Below are 25011 nucleotides of genomic sequence, written 5' to 3'. Positions count from 1 at the left end.
GATTTCAAATACTACTTTAAGAAAAATAATAACCCAGGAGCCAGTTTATGTTATCTGGTGAATTCAAACCCCTATGCTCATTTATGCATCATGTGTCACTGACTGCCTAGGTTTGAAAATAAACTTCCCTGTTTATATGTTGTGGTATTGTCATATTACATTTTTATAATACTTGTTATAGTGTAATTACAAATAGAAGGCCAGGAAGCTGTCCACATATCTCTCACATGGGCACTCCTAGGGCAGGCAGGGCATGCTGTTCACATGAATGCAGCTGCTTTTATCTGCAGTTATTCCACATCCACATTTCTGCTGTATATAGACAAGATTGTTTACAAAGCTAAACCCACCAGTATAAAATGAGTACTTAAAGAGAGCAGGCTCCATACTTTGGGTGCAGATGTGCACCATTTTCATTCAAATGCTTTTTATTTAACTGCTCTGGGGAGCAGCAATTAGTACAGCCCAAAGTATGCCAGATCCATGCCAAGACATTGACAGCATAGGGTAGCAAGCTGTGTCACCCAGAAATGCTTCCTGGGGTGGTTTTACTTACACAGCACTGCTTCCAAGCTCAATCTGGAAATGGGAGACTTCAGTTTTTCTCTATTGTCTGCAGAAAGGGTGCATGGAAAAAAATGAAGTTTAGCACAGTGCCTGTGATGAGAAAATATGAATTCAGGCCTGGCTTCCTGATCTGAGATAGGTGCAGCAGACTGGCACATTACAGAGCACAAGGGGAGGATCTTAAGATTAAATATCTAAGAAATTTTGTCAGGCTGGGGATTTTTTACTTCAGCATATACACAGAACGGTCCAAGTCTGGACAGGCCCAAGCACACCACATGCTCAAGCTCAGTTCAGGACTCTGCTTTTCAGATTCAGAAACTATTTTCTACCAGTGATTTGATTTGGCAGATGTTTTCTGAAAACTCTGCTCCATGTCCAACATGTCAGCCCTGCTGACATGTGCTGTTCTCTCTCTCTCAGGTTTTGCAGCCCACGCAGAGCTTCACGTGAAAGCAGCCAGTCTGTAGTTCTGTGATGGCAGCACAGATACACGTCAGGGGAGATGCAGGTAGAATGCTTTTCTCACCAGACTTACCTATTTATTTTACTATACAAATGGTTTAACCAACTTTGAAATACTAAAGGTCCGTTTGGGTAGCAAACTGCCCCTAACTCCACTGGTTTCTCTGAGAACTGACATTGCTTGCTCTCTCTCTGCATTTGCTCAGCACTAAGCCCTAAAGGATCATCATGGGTATGAATTGAATGCAGACAGAACGAGTCTCCTGGTACTGTAAAACATCAGTTCTGTATGTATCTTTTAAGGGTTACAGAAGCAAATGCAACTCATCAGTATACATGAAACACTTTGTCTTGACATTCACATCTGCCAGAAAATCGATGTGGGAAGAACAAACCTGTAGATGATGTAACTAAGTTATGAGCATTTTTTTTAGTAACAGAGTAACTGATCTCCAAATCCAAAGACAGAGAAAACAGGAACCTGATCATGAATTCAGGAGTAGTGTTGTTTAAAAACACTGTGATGAGCTTCTTGTAATAGAAAACTACACTTTCTAGACTCATATAATTGAAAAATACTACCACACCTTCCATTTAAATCACACTTTTGAGGCCTGTATTTATTGTTCATGAAAGTATTCCTACATACATACTACATTTCTTTGTAAACATTGTAGGAAGTTAAAAATATTGCTTGCTTAAAAGTAGCAGAATCCCAGCTGTAATTTTAATATAGTGATACTTTAAAAATTACTTCAGTTATATGTACATATATGGTACATAGACTTAAACAGACACATACACACACTTGGTTTTTATATAGGCATGTAAGCAAATGCATCTCTGCTACAGCCAGGTAGCACAACAAAATTTTAACTTTACAGTATCAAATACGTATGGGGCTTTTCTGCAGTGCCAATAATCTTGTAGATCGTCTTTACTGAATATTACAACTACAGAGTCTTAGAAATACAAACACTTTAGAAGTTTGTGCAACATTTAACATGCTAGTCAAATAGGATAAAAAGCTTAAAAAATGAAATATTGACACTATTGTAAGACTGGGAGATTTTTCAGCCTACATTAAGTAGTAAATAATTTGTCTGTCAATACTTTATTTCCACTTTTTCAGGTACACAAAATTCACCAAAAGATTCCCTAAATTACAGTGTGTCCTTTTCCATGTGCCCAGAGATACATTATCCTACTACCAACACAATGCTGAAAGCACTCCTGTATTTGCAAGGGAACTCAAGAGCCACATGAAAGTCATGCTGACTCAAATTATGGAGAGTGTGTATGTACCAAGTTTCATTAGAAAATGAGTTCACTAAAGACCCTTCTGCTTCAACAGCCTCTTAAGCGGCAATTTACTGGCACCTCAAAAGAAAGGCACTGGACAAATGACAAACACCAGCGCAGAAACTACATTCAAAGTAAGCTCAGCTTGCCACTGCAATAGTTACGGCACATGCATGTGTTCTTTTCCTCAAAACGCAGTGCAAATGGATAGATCTAGGGGATGTGCACTACCGTACAGGATTTAACACCAACTCTTACTTCAGAGATGTATTAAGCTTCAGTTCTAAGACAGCTCACAGAACTAATACAATTTACTTGTTCCATACTGACAGAAACAGACATGAATGTCTACACTTCCTTTAAAAAGTTCTCATTCGACACAAAGACTTTGTCTCGAAAAAACATTTTCCCTCTGGGAATACTCAGTCAGTAGCATGTGATTGATAACTTCAGGTGCATCTGTTTGCAGAGGCATTGCACGGCATGATCTCTGTTGAAACTTCCCACAGTGTTCCTTGCTGAACCTATAGAATCTATCACTCTACTAAAACATACTATTGCAAGATGAATCAAATGCAATTATCAGTGTGAAAACATTCAAAGCAATAATTACTAGTTTTTCCCCATTCAGTCTAGAAATAATAAGGGTGTGAAGCCAAAGTGAAGTAAGACCTAAATATTTCTTAAATTCCATTTCAGATCTGAAATGCATAATAAATATTATTCTCTCCCTCACAATTTTGGTTGCACATGGGAGTCTTTTTCCCTTCCCCTCACTCTAACTGTATAGCTTGGAGCAATCACCTTATAAATACATTCACTGTCCCACTCTGAGCCAAATAACTTTGCATTTCCAACAATCTCTTTCTTTGCATAGTATAAACCCTTCCTATAGACCTATTTTTATTCAAATAAAAAAAAAAAAAAACTGTATCACAACTTCAGCAGCAGCGGCCCACCAGCAAAATTCTCCACCCCCTATAAGAAGATGTAGCACTAACATTTGCTTCAAGTACAGAGAAAGTATTGGGCAGGCAGGTGGTGCAGTTCTAGTAGCTGCTACTCCACCAGCTCTCTTTATGGATCAAATTAAATTCTGAACTTTCAAGTATTTTATTGGCTAACACATTTTTATCTTAAAACACATCAAGCACAGATGGACAGTATTGTATAGATAATGCTTAAAATACAATGCTATGGGGCAATGAATTTCTAGGCACTTCCATTTTCATTATTTCCTACAGAAATTGTGTAAATTCTTCAGCAGACCCCAATGGACATCAGTGTGTTACAGCCCATGCCAGTTCATGGCAAGGGCTAAATGATGCCTTCATTGCCCTTACAGAAGTCTTTCAGGGTAATGAAGATCCATTACACTGTTACCACACGTGTTTTAAACAAGACACATCATCTCAGTTGTACAATATTCCACAATGAATACAGCTGTTCACAGAATAAAAGTTGTGGGGTAAGCAAAACTGCCACTGGGAAAAGTAAGAAGCTGAATGATGAGTGCAAGGTTGTCAAGATCAGTGAAATGCTCAATCACAGTGAGAAAAGACCAGCGGATGACAAAAATTGAAGCTAAAACGGAGACCTTTCGTAAGGTCTGACTGCAGATTTTTTTTTTAATATTATATGCAATATTGATATGAAAAAAAAATCATTCTCTCACATTTAAAATAAACATATGAGCTCTTTAGGCTGTAAAAGAAAAAAACATACAACAACTTATGAAAACCAAGTACACATAGCTATTGAAGGGATTCACAGTAAAAGCATGTAAGTCAGTTTCTCCAATGAAGGAGGTGAAGGTTTCAAAGTCCAGCAAGTGCTTCGTATGTCTCAGACACTATTTTGTGACTGTGGTCCTACCTCTACTTACCTCAGTTTATCCACCTGAGTGTAAGTAAACCAAAATAAATATTAGTAAACATTTCTTTCAGAAGCACTTTGGAGTTGGCAGAAATGCAGCAGAAAACTGCAAAAACTGTAGAGGTGCCCTTCAGCACACCAGGTTACATATCTGCCAAAATAACTCTCTGTTTTTTTCAAGCAGAGGAGTACCATTTTGTGACACCTCCTCTAACCATTGCAGAGAAATTACAAGGAATTAAACTGGAAATAAGTCAAAGATACATAAACAAACCGTTTTCATACCAGAAAGACTCTAGAAAACACTAGCAGTAACTGGCTTATGGTTACTTGGAATGACAATGGTTTTGGGAAAAAAACATACTGTTTTGGCTTTTGTTCTTTCTTAACTGGAAGTCCTCACATTCACCTTACAACTTCATGGACATAGCACTGTGAAAAGCAAGCAGAGTCCAAATTCCATGGGTCTTGTTGAAATCAGTGAAATTCTAGTGGTCACAAGGGTTCCAGCATATGAACTAAAACACAGGACCAGCACCATATATAAAAATAAATATGTTTTTTTAAAAAGCCACTTGCTACAGATTAAATACTTCTGGAAAAAAAAAAAAAAACAACCAAAAACCAACCAACGACCCACACCGCTATTGAAAATTCAGGCTTTTTCTATGAAGTTGTATGAAAATGCAAAAAAAAACCCCAAACCCAACAAACAGGAAAGCCATTTCCTAAAATGACACCTAGGACTAGTAATATATTAGCTTTATAATTCTGCACTTTAAAACTGTAGCAGTGTTTGCAGTCAGTTAGCAGACAACACATAACAACTGAAGTCTTAGTATATTTTTGGCATGGTCTAGGAATTTTGTCACCCCTCACAAAAATATTTTCCCTCAGTTTCTTTTTTTTTTTAAGTTGAAAATAATATGGTCAGTATCTCATAACCTGCAGAGCTCTGCACCAAGTATCAAATAAAACAAATGGAAATGAACTAGAAATCTTTTAGCAGTTCTTTAGAACTCAACTTTTTTTTCCTTTTAAACCAAAACCCACATTCCTAACTCTTCAATATTTATTACCACAGTCTAGTCATGTGTCAGTCAAGAACTCCCTGTGTGTAAAGCATTAGTAACAGTAGATGTAATTATTCGACACACTACATACATGCATCCTGCAAGAAGCTATTAGGACTAAAATTTAGGTTATAGCATCACTTTGATTAGAAGCACAACTACAGGAATAAATAAGAATAAGTAAGCCAAACATTTGTGCTGCTTTGGTCATGTAGTTAATTCCATGCAGATGTCCTGGAAGTTCAGCATGCACATTATGAAGTCTGAAACAAAACCCCAGCATTTTCCCTGAATATTCTTGAACTACAATATGGAGTAAGACAGAAATACCAATATTCTCACCATGTTTTACTCTTCAAAATTCAAATTCAGTAGTTGTGCATATACATTCAAGACATAATAATTTGAACATATCTGTGATGAATATGTTTTCCAGCTCTCCATTTCATTCTGTGTATTCGGCGCATTAGGAAAAATCTCCAGCAGCAACAGCTCACATAAGCCACTGTTCTTGTTCTTTTCTGTACTTCTCAGACCACTTCTGAGTAAGCTGTAAGTACACATTTGGTTTATGAGGCTTATAATCAAGGTAAACCACCTGTCCAGCCTGCTTAGGGACAGCTTTTTCAATCTGAGTTCCCTCATGCCATTCATTAAAAGATGTGATGGAAATGATTTCGGGCCGTACCAGCAGGGCTGCGCTGAAGGCAGTCTCATAGTACTTGCCATTGACACGGTTCCGGGTGTTGTGGTTGTTCCATGGCCGGATACTGGTGTCGATATAGCCCGGCCCCACGCTTGGAATGAACATTAAGTTGTTACTATCACAAAAGGCTTTTAAACTTGCCCAGTTATGATGAGAGGAGCCGTAGGAGAAGCCGTTGGTGGCAAAGTACGTGTACATTCCATCAAAACCGCTCCTGTGAATGTCATGCTTATGTCTTTCTTCTACAAGGAGTGCAACGAATAATGCATCATATGGAGTGTTTCGAATAGTCTGGGATCCAGAAACAGTTAACAGATTTGCCCAAATTTCAGGAATTGTCACGTAGGAATCATAAATATAAAACATGGGAAAAAATCTGCCTGTGCTGGTCTTAAACCTGTAAAAAGCTGGATGGCCTCCGTATCTATAAAGCAAACAAGTATCAGTAAGACAAAATTTCCCAAACTAGGAAAATGCATTCTGAGCACTAGACTCTTTCTAAAAACTGATTTAAAAAGTGCCTCCACTTCAAAATGTAGAAATTCAAATTAATTTTCAGCCCAGTGTTTGATCAAGTGTTCAATAATGAATCTGCAAAGAACCTTTACATTACTACAACTTAGTAACTTAATGTGCTACAGGTATTACTGTTCTCTGATCGGCAATTCTCCTCCCATGAAGTAAGACTAAGTAGCACTGATAAAACTACCAGCTGTACAAAACTTGTTGAACTAAAATAATTCGGATTAAACACATTAAAGCTCTAGCTGCTTAGTTTGTCCCTACACAAATGTTTCATTTATTATCACATAGATAAAACTTTGACTGCTTTAGGCTGTAGCATCATGAATTGTGATACTAACGAATGTGAAAGCAATATACATTTAAGTATCTATGTAAAATTCACATTTTATCACTTAACAGACTGACTTTTGTACCACTAAAAACAAAACTTAGCCCTTCTCTTCAGTCTCAGAACACATTTTCATGCGGACTTACAAGCTTTAAGTAACAGGCTTAAGTCCCCCCATACCAAAGGAAAGCATTCTCAAAGCACTCACTTGTCAATGATGTACTTGACATTGTGGTACATACTGCGATCGTCTCGGTCTTTGTAAGGTTCAATATGAAAAGTGACCTGGAAGATGGAAATGCAGAAAGAGCAGGACAGACAGAAATGCCCCTGAACACACGGGCAGCATGGGGTACACATAGCAAGTATCAGTCACGTTAAATACAGCTCCTTACAAAATGCTTGAGAATTCAGCCCCTGTACTAAGATAAGAAGCTTCAAATCCAAAGGAATTTGGCAATACAATAAATGTTTGGGTTTCTACAGTAAAACAAAACACTGCTTTGTTTTTCCTCTAGGCTATGGAAAGTGGTAAGTATGCTTCAGAAAACTTAAGCAGAAAAAAAAAAGGAAATAAAATATATAACTGTCAATGAATTGACTAACCACCAAAATGCCTTAATATTTCATTTCCAAGCAATGGATTCAATTTTCTAAAGATAATTCTCCAGGGAGACTATTCAAGTGTTGAAATAGATTTTAAGACATTCGGACACTTTAATTTGAATGTGTACAGATTTATCAACAGCAATAAACTCTGGGAACTAAATCTAATATATTGATATTTCTCTGAGAATTTGCAACTTGCATGACCAACTAAAATCAGAGGAGATGAAGAGGCTGCATTTTTAGTATCCAGTACAGACAACACCCTTCAGAGATGAAACATACACAGTTACTTAGGTAATTTCATAGGATCATAGTTTGTTTGGGTTGCAAAAGCCCTCTAATATCATCAAGTCCAGCCATCAACCCAACACCACCATGGCCCTTAAACCATGTCCCAAAGTGCAGTGTCCCCATTTTTCTGGAATACCTCCAGAGACTGACTCCACCATGTCTCTGAGCAGCCTGTTTAATGCCTGACCACTCATGCAGCAAAGACATTTTTCCAAATCTTCAACCTAAACCTCCCCCGGTACAATTTCAGTCCATTTCATCTCCTCCTATCACCTGATCCTAGGGAGGAGAGATCAGCCCCCACTTCGCTCCAACCTCCTTTCAGGGAGTTGTACAGAGCAATGAGGTCTCCCCTCAGCTGCTTCTTCTCCAGATTAAACTCCTCCAGTTCCCTCAGCTGCTCCTCACCAGCCCTGTTCTCCAGACCCGTCACCAGCTTTGTTGCCCTTCTCTGGACCTGCTCCAGCCCCTCAAATGTCAGGGGCCCAAAACTGGATGCAGTACTCAAGACGTGACCTCAGCAGTGCCCAGTACAAGGGCATGATCATTTCCCTGGTTCTGCTGGCCACATTATTGCTGATCCAGGCTAGGATGCTGGTGACCTTTTTAGCCACCTGGGCACACTGCTGTCTCATGTTCAGCTGTCATCATCCCCAGGTCCTTTTCTGCTGTACAGTTTTCAGCCATTCTGCCCCAAGCTGCATTGACCTTGGACCACTGATCCAGCCTGGCCTGATCCCTTTCATAGAATCATAGAATCAACCAGGTTGGAAGAGACCTCCAAGATCGTTCAGTCCAACCTATCCCCCAGTCCTATCCAATCAACCAGACCATGGCACTAAGTGCCTCATCCAGTCTTTTTTTGAACACCCCCAGGGACGGTGACTCCACCATCTCCTTGAGCAGCCCATTCCAATGGGAAATCACTCTCTCTGTGAAGAACTTCCTCCTAACATCCAGCCTGTACTTCCCCCGGCACAACTTGAGACTATGTCCCCTTGTTCTATTGGTGGTTGCCTGGGAGAAGAGACCAACTCCCACCTGGCTACAGCCTCCCTTTAGGTAGGCTACAACCTCCCTTTGCAGATCAACACTCCCTCTCAATTTAGCGTCATCTGCAAACCTAGTGAGAGTGCACTCAATTCCCTCATCCAGATCAGTGATAAAAGATAATAAAGAGAGCTGGTCCCAGTATTGAGCTCTGGGGAACACCACTCATGACTGGATGGAATCCATGTCCCACTACTTCTTGGGCCCTGCCAGCCAGTTCTTAAACCAGTGAAGCCTCTGCCCATACAGGTCATGAACATCCAGTTTCTCCAGGAGGATGCAGTGGGAAATGGTGTCAAAGGCTTTACTAAAGTCCAGCTAAACAACAGCCACAGCCTGTCCCTCATGCACTCAGTGGGTCACCTTGTCACTGGAGGAGCCTGCATTTCCCAAGCAAGACCTGCCCTTCATGAACCCATGCCAACTGGGTTTTTAAAACAACTCATATTTGTTACTCAGCAATGTGCTTTTCTTTACCCAATGGAAATCAAAAGTTTTACTCTAAAAGTAACAAAATCAATTAATGTAATCTTTGATTGATTTGATGTTTTATCTATTTCAGGAAGGTAGTAATTTACCTTTTCTATCCTGTCATGCCCTGGAGTAAACTGAAGTCAGAGCAGCACCTCTCTGACCTTACTGTCCAAGGCAAGTGCTCTTGACACATTCCAGAATAAAGACATCCATTCAAACTAGAACTTCCAAATCCCTCTTTACTATCAATAGATGCTTGCTTCTGACCTCTATATACAAGTTGTGCAGCAACGTAGAAATCTTTCTCGTTTCTCAAAGTTCCTTAGTTTACAGATCATTGTACTGCACAATATTTTGAAACACTTCCCTCGACTCCCAAGACTCATCAGAAAACAACATATTGTCTGGTTTTATAACCTGTTTCCCGTAACTAATTAAATCCACAACATTATACCTTATTTTCTGTAAGCTTTCAGTCTGAACGAAAACACACAAAGGCGGCAGATTATGACATTTATTCTAAAGGAAATACTGCTTAGGTCTTACCAAAATCCAGTGTAATTCCCTGATAGCTGCTTGTATGATACAAAAGTGGGAGTGTAACAGGAAGCAGAAACAGAAGCCACCACCACATGATGAGCCTCCCTGCTCTATACCAAGAGTCAAACACTCTTGGCAAAGTTTTCTTTTCTAAGCAGTTCGAATTTATACACCCTAAAAATAATTTACCTTTAGACTATATTTGTGTGCATAATCCAAAATAACAGGCACTAAGTCATCAGTTGGTTCTCCATTTTCATCAGCCATACCTGGTGGGTACCATGAAAGCACTATTACACCTGAAAATACAAAACCTGAGTTTTAGCTCATGTAGTAGTAGTAAACACTACCAATGGTAATGTAACAACTACATCAAACCTTAATGATTAGGTAAATGAACTAAATGAAACTGATTCAGTTCAAGGTGATTAGCACTCTGAACAATACTATGAGCTCTGGTCATGTTGCTCCAACCACAATTATAGGAGCTGTTCAGAGTTTAAAATCAATCTATACAACTGTGTATTTTAAAGAAGATAAACATAAAAAGGACCAGAAATCCCAAACCCAAGAAATGACACCAAAAATGTATTGTATATTCTTATGTACATAGCCCACCCTTTTTGGAGAAAAGGGTCATCAATGTGTATTGGAAAAAAAAGATACTTTTGGACAAAGAAATAAACAGTAATTAAACTATCGTACCAGAGTTACGAGAAGGTTTAGATTGGCCATTTCCATAGCTAATGAGAATATACATTGCATAAAATATAAATTGTAGAAAAGTGGTAATACTACATGCTCTGACATATGACAATAATTAGTTATTACAACCAAAACAACATTTAAAAAAGCTGCTATTTGAACAGCTTGCTCCACAACCATGGCAACTTGATTTACTGAAGTTTGTTCTTAAAATTTAAGTACTCATCTCCAAAAAGAAAAACACGGACAATATATTCTAGCAATGGTTTCTCTATTTTCTATATATTAATCATATATATAGCAATTATCAATGCTTAGCAGTAAGTCATGAAACACAGGCACCTACAGGCTTATAAATACAGTTCTTACATTTGTGTACACCCATCAGACAGCCCCGAGGATGTAGGTTTTAGTTAGGGGTTGAAAATCAGAAATACAAAGACATTTAACTAGTTTCAGATGTTTCCAGAATTACACAGAAAAATGGAAAAATGGGTTAGTTGTGTCCATTCACATATTTAAGGTGGGATAAACGATATTAAGAACATTAACATTCATTACCAGTTGAAGCTGAACGCATTTGTTTCATGTGGGCTTCTATGACAGAAGGGTCTTTGGAACTGTAAGATCCAAGTTCAGGATAAAAGTTGGCCCCAATGTCCTCAGGAGGATTATGCCTTCCCTTTGGATAATTGTTTGCAATTTTGGGATCCCAGTGTGGCAACAATGGGTGGTTCCAATGAATATATTTACCATCAAACTGTGGATTCCCAAACCAAGTATAGTAGAATATGTGAAAGTTATAATTAGGAGAAGACAGCTCTTCTTCCAACTTGTTTACAGCAGGCATAGATGCTTTCATAGTATTGACTGCTACACTGTGGAAATTACTGACACGTGTTACAGTATCTCCTTGAACCCTATTTAATGAATTCTGTTTATCGTCCAAGAGCACTGTCCGTTGCTGAAGCTCAGGCAACAAACCAAGTCCAAATGGATCCCCAAAACCAGCCCTGTCAGGTCGCAGAGTCTTCAAAGCCATCATTATAGAGCAAATAAACAAAATAAACAGCAACAAAATGATGCATGTTCTTCTGCGAAATCTTGCCATGATGTCATAGTTCAGAATCCAAACTGAAGGATTTCGGCTGCAACTGATCAAAACCCAAATATTTCAGAGTCAGGTTTCTTACTACGTAATTCAACAGCACAAAATGCTTCCTGAAGTTTCAACATAGTAACAGCAATATGGAGACAAACTCGGTTTATAAACTTGCTGCAGAACTATCAGCCCTCTGGCAGGGGGAAAACAAAAAACATTTGTCTGTCTGAGGTCATTTGTCAGATTCTGGGGTTCCACCACCAAAGACTCTTGTATTTTATGAAATATCTTGCTTTTGAACGTCATTGTTTTCTTAACCCACATTAAATCCCATGAAATGTAAATCCTGCTTACATTATTTCAAAGCTATCTTGTCTTGACAAGACTGATAGAAATTGCATAGAAGAAAAAAATGCAGAAGCCACGAAAGGAGAATAACGTGGCAGAACAAGAGTAAAGGGCAGAACGGGATATGACAGGAGTAAGGGGCATCCTCAGAATATGGGATTCATTTACTAACATATTTACTGGCTTTGGATCAACGGGCAGCTGCTGCTTGACAGTTCCAGTCAGAAACTGCAGTGATGACAGCCTGCTGCGTCTGCCTCCTTCCTCATGCGAGCCACCGAAGGACTCGGACTCGCACGCCAGCACGGCCCAGCCGAGCGCCGGAGCCTTCAGGCCAACGCTAGCTCGTACCCGGACCGCAGGGCCCGCCCTGGGCGCAGCGCGGGCCCTTCCCCGGAACTAGGGAGCGCCGCCCCAGGGCCGCGGCGGCCCCTCCAGCGGCGCCGGGCGGGGGCGAGTGCCCTCCCCTTTTCTCCCGGTCTCGCCCAGTCCCGACGGGCACTTGACTTCGAGAAGCCTCTGGGCTACACGGCGGTACCCGGCCTATCCCTTCTCCTCGCTGCCCCTTCCTCAGCCCCTGGGGCCTGGAGCGGCGACAAGCCGCAGCTAGAGTCCAAGGAGGGCCACCAGAACAGGGATTCCGCCAGCCGCCGGAGCTACTCACCCTCCCGAAACAGGGGCGCTGCCTGGCGGCCGGTGCACGGCTGGGCACGGGGGCGGGCCGGTGCGGTAGCGCCAGCCGAGCGGCGACTCCGAGGCGGAATTGCCCCGCTCCGCCCAAGCTGGGCTCCGGTGCGCCTGCGCCAACTGCGGCGCCGGGCACAGGGCTTCGTGGGCAACGCTGAGCTGTGTGGGCGGCAAGGCTTGGAACGGGTCTCGTACTATAGATACAAGCAGTATCAACCAGGCAATTGAGCAGCTTCCTCCGTTCCCCTTGAGTTCGAGGAAGAGGCACAAGCAGAATTGTTGCGTGATGTTTTATTTATGCTGAGTGCTCTGATGGGAAATATCTTCACAGTAGGAAAATACATTTGCAGTAATGCTAATTTCTGATGTTATTTATTGCCAGCCCCTCCTTGTGCTCCCAGGGTGGCTCCAGTGTCCGCTCAGTGCTCCAAGCAGCCCCCAACTTCCCAGGCCTCCTAGTTATCCCCGTGTCATCCCAGCCCCTCTCAGTGATCCCAGTAACATCCGATGTCTCCCAGTGCTCCCAACGACCCCAGTCCCTGACGGTGCCGACACTGGTGCAGTGCTGTGCGTTCGTGTGGATGCGGCACATGCACTCCGGTGCTTCATACTCACCCTCATTGGCGCTGCTGCTGCTGTCGCGGTTTGGCGGAGGAGGGCACAGCTGGCTGCCGCATGTGAACTGCACTGCTCTGTGCTCTCAAAGGGCACTTTTAGTCCCAGGCTGTTTGCACATTGAGGCTGAGTTTGCCCAGACCAGACCCGGCAGGTTTTTATTACTTGGTGCTGTTTCCAGTATTGCCCAGTGCCTCCCAGTGACCCCCAATATTACACAGTCATGCCTACTGTTGCCCGTAACCCCAAAGTTCTTTCCCAGTGCTTGCAGGAACCCCCAGACCTCCTTCCCAGTGTGGCTGCAGTGTTGTCCCAGTTACTCCCAGTATCCCAAACTCTTCCTGGTGCTACCGGTAAGACCAAGTGCTGCCCAGTCTCTGCCAGTGCTCCCAGAAATACCTATTGTGCTGCTCCTGCCTTCCAGTGCATCCAGTAACAGACAATGCATCCCAGTCCCTCCTAGTGTTCCCAGTAACTCCAAAATCCTTTGCCAGGGTCCCCAGTAATACCCAGAGCACTCCAGTCACTCCTGCTGCTCCCAGTGACTCCAAAATCCCTTCCCATAATTCCAGACCTCAAAGGTCTTCCCAGCCCCACCAGTGCTCCAAATAACTCAAAAAACTCATCCAAGTGTATAACACTCTGTACCTTCCCAGAATGGCTGCAGTGTCCTCCCAGGCCCTCCCAGTAACTCCAAATTCCCTTCCTAGTACTTCCAAGGCTTCTAGTGTTCCCAGCGATCCCCCATCTCCTTCCCAGTGCTGCCATTGTTCCCAGTGTGGCCCTCGTGTCCTTCTAGTATCACCACGTCTCTTCCTGCTGCTGCCAGTAAAACCAAGTGCTGCCCAGTCCCTCTCACTGCTCCCCATAATACTCAGTGCCCCCAGTCCCTGCAGTGTTCCAGTGACACTCTATGCCATGCAGCGCTCCCAATGTAGCCCCAGTGCCCCCTAGTCCCTCCCTCTGCTCCCAGGAATTCCAAAACCTGTTCTCAGTACTCCTCGACCTCCCTATGCCTTCCCAGACCCACCGCTGCTCCCAGTAACTCTATCATCTCATCCAAGTGCTCTCAGTAACACTACCTGTCATCCCAGTCCCTCCCAGTAACCCCCAAATGCTTTCCCAACGCTCCAATTCCTGGTGACCTAATGCCTCCCAGGAATGCAGTGGTGCCAGTGACTGCAAAATCCCACTGAAGTGCTCCCAGTAACACCGAGAGTCCTCCCTGTCTCCTCCCAGGAGGAAAGGACTAAAACACACTGCAGACTGCGTTAGTGGGAGGTGCTCCAGGAGAAGAAGAGCTGTGTTTTTCCTCTAGCTCCTGCAGAACGGCCTTAATTCTGGTGTCAGCAGCTCCCCCTGTGTCTCCTCTGCTGTCTCTAAATCCCTCCAGAGTAGATGAAGGAAGTGCTGAGTAGCCCCAGCTGGAGTTGAGAGCTGTCCCTATAAAGTGAGTGTGTAGGAGTGGCAGAGCGTGGGCTGTGCCTTGCGTGCTGTTGGCAAAGGCAATAGGCAGAGCGGCGCTGGGCTGAAGGCGCTGCCCCCGGCCGGGCGCAGAGGCGCTCTCGGTTGTGTGTGCTGCCCTCCGGTGTTTGCTCTTGGGTACTGCAGTTGTGTAGCGGCTGCGGTGTGGCGCCGGTGCTGAGTGCTGCCACCGTGTGTTTGCTTGTCCACACTGCATTTCCTCAGCCGCGGCGGTCCCCCGTTTTCCTGCCTCGTCTCTAAAGGCCGTGCACGATTGAAGTGGCTGAAAGCTGAGGGGAGGGGAGGGGGAGGAGAGGAGGGGAAGGTGAGAGGTGGGAGGGAGAGCTGAGAACTGGTTTGGATTTGTAAGTATTGGAGTGAGGAGTTAAAAGCGGCAGGCAGGGGGGGCGGGCCGGCGCTCGGGGGGCGGGCCGGCGCTCGGGGGGCGGGCCGGCGCTCGGGGGGCGGGCCGGCGCTCGGGGGGCGGGCCGGCGCTCGGGGGGCGGGCCGGCGCTCGGGGGGCGGGCCGGCGCGGCGCTGAGCAGGCTGCAGCGGAATGGCGGCGAGCACAGAGCGGCAGGCAGGCAGGCGGGCAGGGCGTTTCGGGCCAGAGGGAAGCCTCCCGCGTTCCCCGGCAGAGCTGCGTTCTTTGTCTCTCGCAGCAGAGGAGTTTGGGCAGGTGAGTTGCTCGGCAGCGGCGCCGCATCTGAGACGCGTTTTAGCGCAGCTGCCGTAAGTAGCCTTTGCGGCGCTGTCTGCACGTGTGCGGGGGTCTGGAGGCATCTGTAGGTACCCTTAGGGGCCTGGAGGGCTCTCTGGGTGTCTGTGGAGGTGGTTAGGGGTCGGTAGAGGTGTCTGTGGTGCTGTAGGTGTCTCAAAAGGCTGTGAAGGTCTTGAGGTGCCTTGCAAAGGTCTCGAGGTGTCTGTAGGGGTCTGCAGGGTTCTCTGGCAGTCTGTAGAGGTCTGTGGGGGTCTCTAGGGGCCTCTTAAAGACATGCAGGGGTCTGCAGGGCTCTATGGAAAGGTCGGGAGGGGTCCCTAGAGGTCTCTAGGAGGCTGGAGGGGTGTGCGAGTGTCTGTAGCATTCAGCAGGTGTGTGGAGGTTTCTGTTCTGGGCCCGCAGGTGTCTGCAGGCATCTTGTAAAGGTCTGCAGGGGTCTGTGGAGCTCTGTCAGGCATCTGTTAAGTGTCTGCAGGAATCCATTGAAGGTGTGGAGGGGGCTGCAGGGCTCTGCAGAGGAGGCTGTGGCTGTGTGTAGAGGTCTTAGGGGTGTGAAGAGTTTGCAGGGGTCTGTAAGGGTCTGCAGAGCCCTTGGAAAGGTCTGAAGTTGTCTGCAGGAGTCTGGAGATGTCTCTAGGGCACTGCAGGGCTCTGCAGGGGTCTGCTGCTGCGGGAGGAGTGAGCTGGCGGAGCCACGCCCCCCGGGCTGCGGAGCCACGCCCCCTCCCTGGCCTTTCTTGCCTGGCTCTGGTTGCTGCCTGTTTATTTGCATAGCCACACCCCCTGTCCCCTTGCTGTCTAGTCCCCGCCCCTTTCTTTCTGAGCCACGCCCCCTTCCCTGTTCTGTGTCTGGTCCCCGCCCCTTTTCCTTAGCCACGCCCCCTCAGTGCAATGCCTATTCCCCGCCCATCCATAGTCACGCCCTCTCCACCATGCTGTGCCTGGCCCCGCCCCCTTGGCCCCGCCCCCCAGTAACTAATTATATGGTGACAGATTTGGAGCTTCCTTTGGAGGAGGAGTTCAGGAGGTGGCTGCTGATTGGTGGATTGTGATGGGCGTGGTTTGCAGCTTGTTCTGCCTCCCTCATTTGCATACATTTCAATATCAGGCTCTGCCTTTGAGTACCTTGGAGATGTGTTGGGGGTTGGGGAGGGGTTACCGGGAGGGTCAGCAGCTGATTGGTGGATCCTGTGGGGGCTGTGGGCATGGTCACCCCTGTGCCCCGCTCCCTCATTTGCATAAATGAAGGCAGGGTCCACCTGGCGGAGTTTGGTGCTTTATTGGGGGGGGAAACTGGTTAGGATGGGGAGGGTCAGCAGCTGATTGGTGCATCCTCTGGCGTGGGCGGGGCCTGCCCCTGCCCCGCCCCTCCGAAGCGCTCGATGGTCTCCAGCACAGCCCCAGCAGCTCCAGGAAGGAGGAGACCTCCCCCCGCAGGCCTCCAGCCCCCCAGGAGACCCAGAGCCTGCGGGGGGAGGGCTCAGGGACCCCCAGACCCTCCCAGGGACCCCCAGACCCTCCTAGGAACCTCTCAGGGACCCTTAGACCCACCCAGAGACACCCAGACCCTCCTAGGGACCACCCAGGGACCCGCAGACCTGCCCACTGGCCTCCCAGAGACCCCCACTCACCTCCTTGTATGCCCCCACTAATCCCCCAGCCCCTCCCCGTCCCCGCCCAGCGCCCCCCAGTGCCCACTCAGGCCCTCAGCTTGTCCCCGCAGCACTGCAGCCTGGCCTGGGGGCGCTGCTGAGGCCTCCCCCAGGGCCGGGCTGGGGGCTGCAGGCCTGGGCCCAGCGCCCTCAGTGCCACCTGTGCCAGGCCAGCAGGCAGCGGCAGCAGCACCTCCCTGGCAGGGCAGGTCAAGGAGCCTCGGGGGAGGGACCCCAGCACCCCCCAGCGTCCCCCCAGTCCCCTCCCACTGCTGCCAGTCCCCCCCAGGCACCCCTGGGACTCTCTATGGCACCCACAGACCCTTCCCCTACCCCCAGCCACCTCTGACCCCCGTCAAAACCTCACCCGGGGACCCCCATGACACCCCCAGACCCTCCCTCTGCTCCACTGCCCCCTCCCCCCAGCCACCTCGGACCCTTCCCAAGGCGCCCCCAAACCCCCCCAACCCCGGGGCCGCCTACAACACCCCCAGACCCTCCCCATACCCCCTTCAGCCACTTCGCCCCCCCCCAAATCCCCCTGCGACCCCCCCAAGCGCCCCTGGCAACCACTGACTCATCCCCAGACCCTCCCCCCACTGCTCGCCCCCCCCCCGGGACTCCTCAAACCCCCCTGGGGCCCCCCCGAAGCCCCTCTGGGACTCTCCAAAACCCCCCCAGCCCCTTCCCCCGCTCCCCCCCGAGCCCTCTCGGACCCCTCCCGGGACCCCCCAACTCCGCCTAAGACCCCCCCGGGGCTGGGTACAGCCGCAGCAGCTCGCTCCGCGCCGCCATCTTGCCTCCGTGCCGTCACTTCCGGCTGGCAGGCGACGCTCTGGGCTCTCCTCTCGCTGGTCAAAGCCGCTCTAGGCCTGCGAGCTCCTCCAGGTGCCACTGCGAGCGGCTCTGGGCCAAAGCAGTGACTGTGCTCAGCTGCAGGGATGGATTTGCCTGCACTCAAGCTGCTGCTGCCAGAGCCCCTCCGTGTCAATCTGTGCTGCCGTTGGGTTCTGCAGCTCTCTCCAGCAAGCATGGCATGAGCTGAAGGAGCAGCAGGAGCAGCATGGCCGTTCCCCAGGCAGCAGGAGGGTTCAGCCCAGCACCAGCTCATGCGGGAGGAGCAGATGCTGAGGAACATCCCCCACGAGACGCAGGTGGCCAAAGAGGCTGGGTCAGGTAAGGCTTTGTGTGGAGTTTGTGCTCCTTCTGGCAGTCAGGTGCACCGGTTCTGAGGAGTAGAAGCATGGAGTGGTTGCTGTTGGAGAAGAGCTTCCAAATCATCCAGGGCAGCCCTTAAGGCAGCACTGCCAGGTCACCCCTAAAGCATGTCCCTGAGCAGCACAGCTGTAGGACTTTGCCTCCCTCCAGGTAGCTGCAGCCAGCAGTGAGCTCACTGATCAGACTCTGTGCTCAGAGCAGAGCTGCTGCAGCCCTCTCAGCATCTTGGTGGCCTCCTCTGCACTGGCTCCAACACTTCCATGTCCTTCTTGTGCTGGGGGCTCCAGAACTGCCCCCAGGACTGCAGATGGGGTGTGAGGAGAGCAGAGGCAAGGGGCAGAATCCCCTCCCTTGCCCTGCTGCCCACACTGCTCTTGCTGGAGCCCAGCACAGGGTTGCTGTCTGGGCTGCACTCACACTGCAGGCTCCTCTTGAGCTTTGCATCAGCCCAGACCCCCAGGGCCTGTTCCTCAGGGCTGCTCTCAGCCGTTCCCCATCCAGCCTGGAGTTGTGCTTGGGATTGTGCCCACCCAGGTGCAGGACCTTGCACTCGGCCTTGATGAATGCCATGAGGTTGGCCTGGGCGCACCTCTGCAGCCTGCCCAGTTTGTAACTGGGGCTGTAAAGAATGGTTATGCATTGCCTGTGCTTCTGATTTCAGGAGAGTCCCATTTCATTCTTGATGCTTTCTTTAAGAGAGGCATACAACTGAGCTCCCTCAGAGAAGCAGCATGAAGTGCATGAAGGATGCTGGCTGCACTCAGTACAGACAAGGCACATTGGAGTAGGTTAACAAGATGCTTGACATTTGCCCTTAATGGTCATTGTCTTCAAATGCATCATTCGGGAGTGAAGTTGCTTGGCATTTGCAGTTGACTACTTCTTCTCTGGCCTTTGGAGTGAAGGAAGGGAAAAACCAGAGTTGAAGATGTCAGCTCTGTAAGTTTTCTCTGGGTGATCAAAGCATGCACAACATCCTGTGCTTGTGCTCTGGAAGATTCTAGGAGCTTCCCGGGGACTCAGGGAGCACAAGTTCTGGATTTCTGTGGGCTGTCTCTAGATGAACACCTGAGTGCAGTGAATCTAAAAGCAGCTGTCTCTCATTTGAAGTTAAAGTGATGTGACTGATCTGGTGCTTTATAGGTGCCAAAAAGGAGACCTTCTTCACCTGCTTCTCCTGTGCAAGCTCTTCTGTCTGTCTGCTGAGATGTTTCTGCCTGTTTCTCTGGCAGAGAAGTGTTTGCTTTTTGGGCTGGGTAAGTAGGAGATTTGTTTTGTTGATTTGCTTTGTTTTGTCGCTGAATACTTGGTGCAGCTGGCCTCAGATGCTGTTTGTTCACAAAGGACACACTACTGTGTGATTGGTGGGCGTAGAAGCAGTAATTGCTGACAGAAGCACGCTTGTGACCTTGGCTGTCAATTCATGAACAGGCATTACAGTGTTTCTGTCTCTGCAAGCCAAAGTACTCTCATGCTGAAGAACTTCTTCCTCAGATCCACTCTGAGCAGCCCTGCTCTCCCTCAGCTTCAAACCATTCCCCTTGCCCTGTCTTTAGACACCCTTATGGAAAAAGTCCCTCTGCAGCCTTCCTGCTGCAGGTTCCCTTCAGGTACTGGGAGGTAGCTTTAAAGTCTCCCTGGAGTCTTGTCCCCTTCAGGCTGAGCAGCCCCAGCTCCCTCAGCCTATCCTCTTAGAAGTGCTCCAGCCCTTGGCTCATCCTCGTGGTCCTGCTCTGAACTGGTTCCAGCAGTTTTTCGTTCTTCAGCTGGACTGTGGCCATGTGGAATGTTTTGGGTTGTGCTTTTGCCTTTGCATGCTGAAAGACTTCCTGTGTTACCTTAGTAGTACGTTTCATGTGCAAGGTTCCTGTCTGTGATCTCTTGCTGCTGGGGAAGTCATGAGCTACCTGTGGGGGTGTGAAATGCAGTAAGCTTCCATCGCGTTGCCTGCACGGATGTGAGGGGACAAAGTACTGCTGAGAAGCTTTTTTGTACCATTCTCTTCCCCCTTCCCCTCTTGCCTTTAAGGGAACACACACAGGGAGAAGCTCACTGAGCGCCCTCTGACATGCTGTAGGAATTCTTTGCTTTGCAGTGTTTTACACTGTGGCTCTTCAAACCTGTAACCCATCTGCTTTCCATTGCCAGCGAGCTGACCATCCGTACTACCGTCGCCTTGAATGCCTCCAACCAGCAGTGTTTGCTGCCAGACAGACACCTGGAGAAGACAGAGGACATGGTTAAGTTCATGAAGGATATCTTGGATGGTGCTGCTGAAGTAAGTCTTTGTTGTGGCTTGAGATATATTGGTTGGTGTTTGGTTTTTCCCCCCTTAGCTGCGGTGGCTCCGATTGTTACGCCGTGTGATTTATCTTCCTGTCCTGGCTGTCTTCCCGTGCTGGGTGCTGGCAGTGAATACGTGGTGAGGAGTGCTTGGGGTGTGCCATCCTTTGCTGTTCTCACTGTGGGAACTCCAAGAGCCATGGAATGGGTGCGTTATGAGTGATGCACAATTAATAACCAATATTAATGTTGGTATCCAGGCAAAGGTTGTTAATAACTACAACCAACCTGTTTCTTATCATTCAGTCTCTGCAGAAAGCTTATTGACAAGGTTCAAAGCACACAGCTGGGGTATTTGTACACTTAGAATCCTGGAATCAGCCAGGTTGGAAGAGACCTCCAAGCTCATCCAGCCCAACCTAGCCCCAGCCCTCTCCAGTCAGCTAGGCCATGGCACTAAGTGCCTCATCCAGGCTTTTCTTGAGCAGCTGCAGGGACGGCGACTCCCTAGGCAGCCTCTGTGGTCTGAGAGTAGAGCAGCAACTTGCTGTTAGTTTGCTGTGATGGTCTCAAACAACTGTGGGAGAGTTTGGCATGAGCCTGTTGGAATGCTCAGCCTTACTGGAGGAGCTGGGAGCGTCTGGGCAGCATGAAATGCAAGAGCAATTGCTTTTCACTGCCTTCTTAAGGGATTTAAGGGTTGGGAGGTCTGAAGAATGAACTGTTGGGATCATAACTGCAAAGTGTCAGCAGTTTTGACATGGTTCCATTTGACATTGCAGGCACAGGCTGGTGATGGACTTCTGCAACGAAGCAAGAGAGTCATCTATGAGGCCAAGGCTGCTGTAATGGTAGAGTTCATTGCTTATTCAGTGAGGTGATGCTCTTGTCAGTCAAGAAGGACTTAGTTGCAGAGGCTTTAGAAATGCTTTGATGTAAGCTTGTTGCTATGCTGTGCCTAGTGTATCTATTGTCACTATTTAGAACTAGGCTTAAACCAAATGAACTTCTGGATTAAAACAGCCAATCATGTCTGCCACAGTTCTAACTGTTCCACCTGCAGGAATGTCACATTTTTCACTCTGCTGTTAGTCTGACATATTTTAAGGGACAGAATCATGAAAATCCAACCTCTTTTCCTTGAGCTTTTTGCCATCGCTTCAGAGGTTCTTTTGTGTTCTGAGCAATGTTTTGGTTTCAGTCTGTCCCAGTCCTCTGTCAGCCTCCCAGCCAAGAAATCTCTGCTGCTGGTGAGGCGGAGCAGCTTCTGTCTGTTGTTACTTGTCCTAGGGCTGAGCACCACCAAGCAGCAGCTGGCACCTTGGTGCTGACCCCTGCCCCTCGGCAATGTATAGACGTTAAGGAGATCCCTTCTCTTCCCCAGACTAAACATCCCCAGGCCTCTCTCTCTTCTTTCCAGCCCCCTCCTCTCTTGCCCCGCCACCGTTTCCCCCTCCCCCAGTCCTTTCTTCCCCCCTCCACCCTTCACCCCCCCTCCACCTCCTCTCTTCTCCCACCCCTCTCCACCCCCCCACCTCCTCTCTTTTCCCACCCCTCCCCTCACCCCCCCACCTCCTCTCTTTTCCCACCCCTCCCTCTCACCCCCCCGCCTCCTCTCTTTTCCCACCCCTCCCCACCCCCCCTCCCCTCTTCACCCCCCCTCCCCTCTTCACCCCCCGCCTCCTCTCTTTCCCACCCCTCCCCTCTTCACCCCCCCCGCCTCCTCTCTTTTCCCACCCCTCCTCTCTTCACCCCCCCCCCCCCGTTTTTCTCTCCCTCCCCACCTCCTCTCTACCCCACAATAACGAGAGCCACACCAGAGGCCAGAGCTGTGCTGTCGCAGCAAGCAAAGGGCAAAGGAGGCAACGAGATGCTGTAGGGACTCTGACTCTTGCTGCCAGGCTGCAACAAGAGGAAGGCAGAGTCTGGCCCCCAACAGGTGAAAACAAGAGAGGCAGCAAGGCAGGAAGCACAAAAGCAAACCTATCTCATGAAGGAAACAGCACAACTTCAAGCACAGTTTAAGCACAGCATACCAAGGAGGAACAGAAATCCCAAGCAGAGCAAAGGGGAGGAGTGGCTTAGAGAAAAGCAAAAGCACCCCACAAAGCACACAGCCAAAACACCACCCCACAAAGGACACAGCCAACCTACCCCCGCAAAGGGGATCAGCCAAAGGCTTCTGCCTCTCCTGGGGCAGCTTAAAAAGGGGAGGTCAATTGAAGTCTCCTCCCACCCCAGCTGTGGCCACTTTGCCCTCCCTGCTCAGTGCCCTTTATAAGCAGAGCAGGAGGAGCCCAGCCCCAAGCTGGGCCCATTGCGGGCCAAGGGATCCTCCGCCTGGCATCCCAGGTGAGTGCGCACGGGTGAGCACCGGGTGCGTGGTGGAGGGTTTCAAAGGCTGGGGGGCCTGGCTGGCCCCCTGGCTAGCTAGGGCCACCTTAGGGCTGGGCTACTGACCCACTGCAACATCCACCTTAGCTCACGGGTGCTAAGTCTGTGTTGCTACTGAGGCTGAGGTTTCTCTAGGAGGTTGGATCCTCGAGGGTTTTGCTCTGGGTTCTGCGATGGAGGCAAAGATGGAGCAGGAGCACTAACTGGAGCTGGTAATGGACCAGCAGCAGCAGCTGGTAATGGAACTGGTAATGGAGCAGAAGCTGGTAACGTAGAGTGGAGAGGAGGAGGAGGAAAGCAGCAGAGACTGCCCGGGGGAAGGCAGAGAGTGGGGGCAGGACGGCAGGGGCTGCCCGGGGAAAGGTGGAGGGCAGCGGCAGGAGGGCAGGGAAGAGGTACAGAGCTTTCAGGTGCTGAGCTTCAACAGAAAGACCTGATGGAAAAGAAAAGAGACTAACTTGTTTAGCAAAAGTACTCTCTGGAATTTCCCAAGTCGCTTATTTATTGAAGGGAGTCATTTGTTGGTCATTGTCATCACGAGAGAGGACCTTTTGGTTTGCGTTAGGGTGGTTTGGGCTTGCCTGTAACTCCAGGCCCCTCAGAAATTGATGGGGGGGGAAAACCCCAACCCATGGATGTTCTCTTGGTTGTCTTTAACAGATAAACCAAGAGCAAGTGCGACTGAAAGAGCTTTGCAGGTAACAACTCTGTGACCCTGTTTGGAGAGTTTTGAATTGGTCATTGCCAGCGAGATCAAGGTAGTGCCCCTTGGCCTTGCTGCATGTGGTGAACTGCTCCTAACACAGCCCAGCTGAACACAGAGTCAGGTGAAATGAAGGCTGAAGAGATAGGAAAAGTCTTTCTCAGCCTCATAGCTAAAGACAGTTTAGTTTCCCCAAGAAGTCCCATTCTACCTGTTGTGCATTGGTTTGATGCCAAAGCCAAACAACTGCCCCAGACCTTTCTATTTTCTCAGCTTTGGTGTAAATGAATATGAATTGAGGTTGGATGAGGCCCTGAGCAGCCTGTTGCAGTGGGAGGTATCCCTGCCTAGAGCAGAGGGTTGGGACTGGATGATCCTTGAGGTCCCTTCCAACCTAAACCATTCAATGAAGTCTTTTATCAGCTCCTAGGATTAGTGACAGTGGGGAATGTTTGCTTGCTATGAGCTGAGGGAGCTGTTTCCTAAATGGAATGTTCATTAGTTCTTTAGCACCTGAAAATGTTGGCAGGCTACTTGATAAACCTCCTGGAACGCAGGGGCCTGTTGAATTGTTTTCCCAGTGCCTGAACAACTTGCAGTGCTGTAATGGGTTAGCCTCCTGTTTCCCTCCAACACAGAAGTGAGGCAAAAGTAACACAGCCAAGGAAAAACCCTCTGGGTTGAGATCAAGAGGTAAATACAAAATGAGATCCTGCAGTGCACAATTACCTTAGCCTGTTTCTGTTTGCAGAAAGCAGGAGTCAGCCACCTGCCACCCATCCCCTCCTGACCCCAACCCCAGAAACCCAAAGCAGCACTTGGCACAGGAGGTCTCTCGTGTTGCAGTCTCAACTTCAAGCCCTGGAATACTTTGCTTCAGCCAGCAGCATGGGGTTGGATACCAACAGCAGAGTCGACTTAACCTGTGACTAAGTGAACTTTAAGTGTTCTGACTCCACAGTGGAACCTGATAAAGAAAGATGTGAATGGAAGCAGGCTCTGACTGCTCTGTGTAACTGATGAGAAGCTTTCTGAAGGAGGTGAATTTGTTTTACAGCCCTTCCCTCAGCTGGTTACAGATCTTCAAGGTAGCTGCTGGTGCAGTGTCTGTTGGAGACTGTTAGCCACTCTGAAGGAGGGAGTTAGTGGAGCATCATAGGAACATGTAGAGAGATTGGTCAGGAAAAGGCATTTGTGTTACCCTTTTGAGTCATTTGAGTCACTTTTATTGTAATCCCATGGCTGAGAGCAGGACTCCTTTGTGTCCAGGGTTAAAATCTTCAAGGAGAAACAGTGCCAAGGCTCTGAATTGAT

The 25011-nt window shown here is 48.1% G+C and overlaps 2 protein-coding genes across 21 annotated transcripts; one reads left to right on the top strand and one right to left on the bottom strand.

The window, feature by feature from the left end:
* Window positions 1-1625: 1625 nt before the first annotated feature.
* MANEA (mannosidase endo-alpha) lies at window positions 1626-12767 on the bottom strand. Of its 2 annotated transcripts, none has more exons than XM_064170380.1 (5): window positions 12625-12767; window positions 11072-11664; window positions 9995-10104; window positions 7050-7126; window positions 1626-6412 (listed from the first exon to the last, which is right to left on the bottom strand). In XM_064170380.1, the coding sequence occupies exons 2-5, from the start codon at window positions 11619-11621 to the stop codon at window positions 5776-5778; spliced, it is 1374 nt and encodes a 457-aa protein (XP_064026450.1). In that variant the 5' UTR covers window positions 11622-11664; window positions 12625-12767; the 3' UTR covers window positions 1626-5775. The 2 variants fall into 2 exon arrangements, with proteins under 2 accessions (XP_064026450.1, XP_064026451.1); XM_064170381.1 differs by lacking the exon at window positions 12625-12767 and adding an exon at window positions 12133-12604.
* A 2489-nt stretch (window positions 12768-15256) lies between these two features.
* On the top strand, window positions 15257-24689 carry LOC135189693 (protein disulfide-isomerase TMX3-like). 19 transcript variants are annotated; one of them, XR_010308225.1, is made up of 9 exons: window positions 15257-15405; window positions 18033-18275; window positions 19461-19573; window positions 20466-20556; window positions 20654-20808; window positions 21383-21451; window positions 23130-23230; window positions 23655-23752; window positions 24449-24598. XR_010308225.1 is itself a non-coding variant. In XM_064170317.1 (9 exons), exons 3-9 carry the CDS (start codon window positions 19065-19067, stop codon window positions 24624-24626), a joined length of 666 nt encoding a protein of 221 aa, XP_064026387.1. In that variant the 5' UTR covers window positions 15270-15405; window positions 18033-18275; window positions 19014-19064; the 3' UTR covers window positions 24627-24689. The 19 variants fall into 19 exon arrangements, 12 of the variants coding, with proteins under 12 accessions (XP_064026389.1, XP_064026388.1, XP_064026390.1 ...); XR_010308227.1 differs by having other exon boundaries at window positions 23130-23242; window positions 23655-23692; XR_010308226.1 differs by having other exon boundaries at window positions 23130-23242.
* Window positions 24690-25011: the final 322 nt, after the last annotated feature.

Source organism: Pogoniulus pusillus, chromosome 33 (genome assembly GCF_015220805.1).
Source record: "Pogoniulus pusillus isolate bPogPus1 chromosome 33, bPogPus1.pri, whole genome shotgun sequence".
NCBI classification, from domain to species: Eukaryota; Metazoa; Chordata; class Aves; order Piciformes; family Lybiidae; genus Pogoniulus; species Pogoniulus pusillus.
The sequence above is the reverse complement of the archived record's forward strand: the minus strand, read 5'-3'. Positions and strand labels throughout refer to the sequence as shown.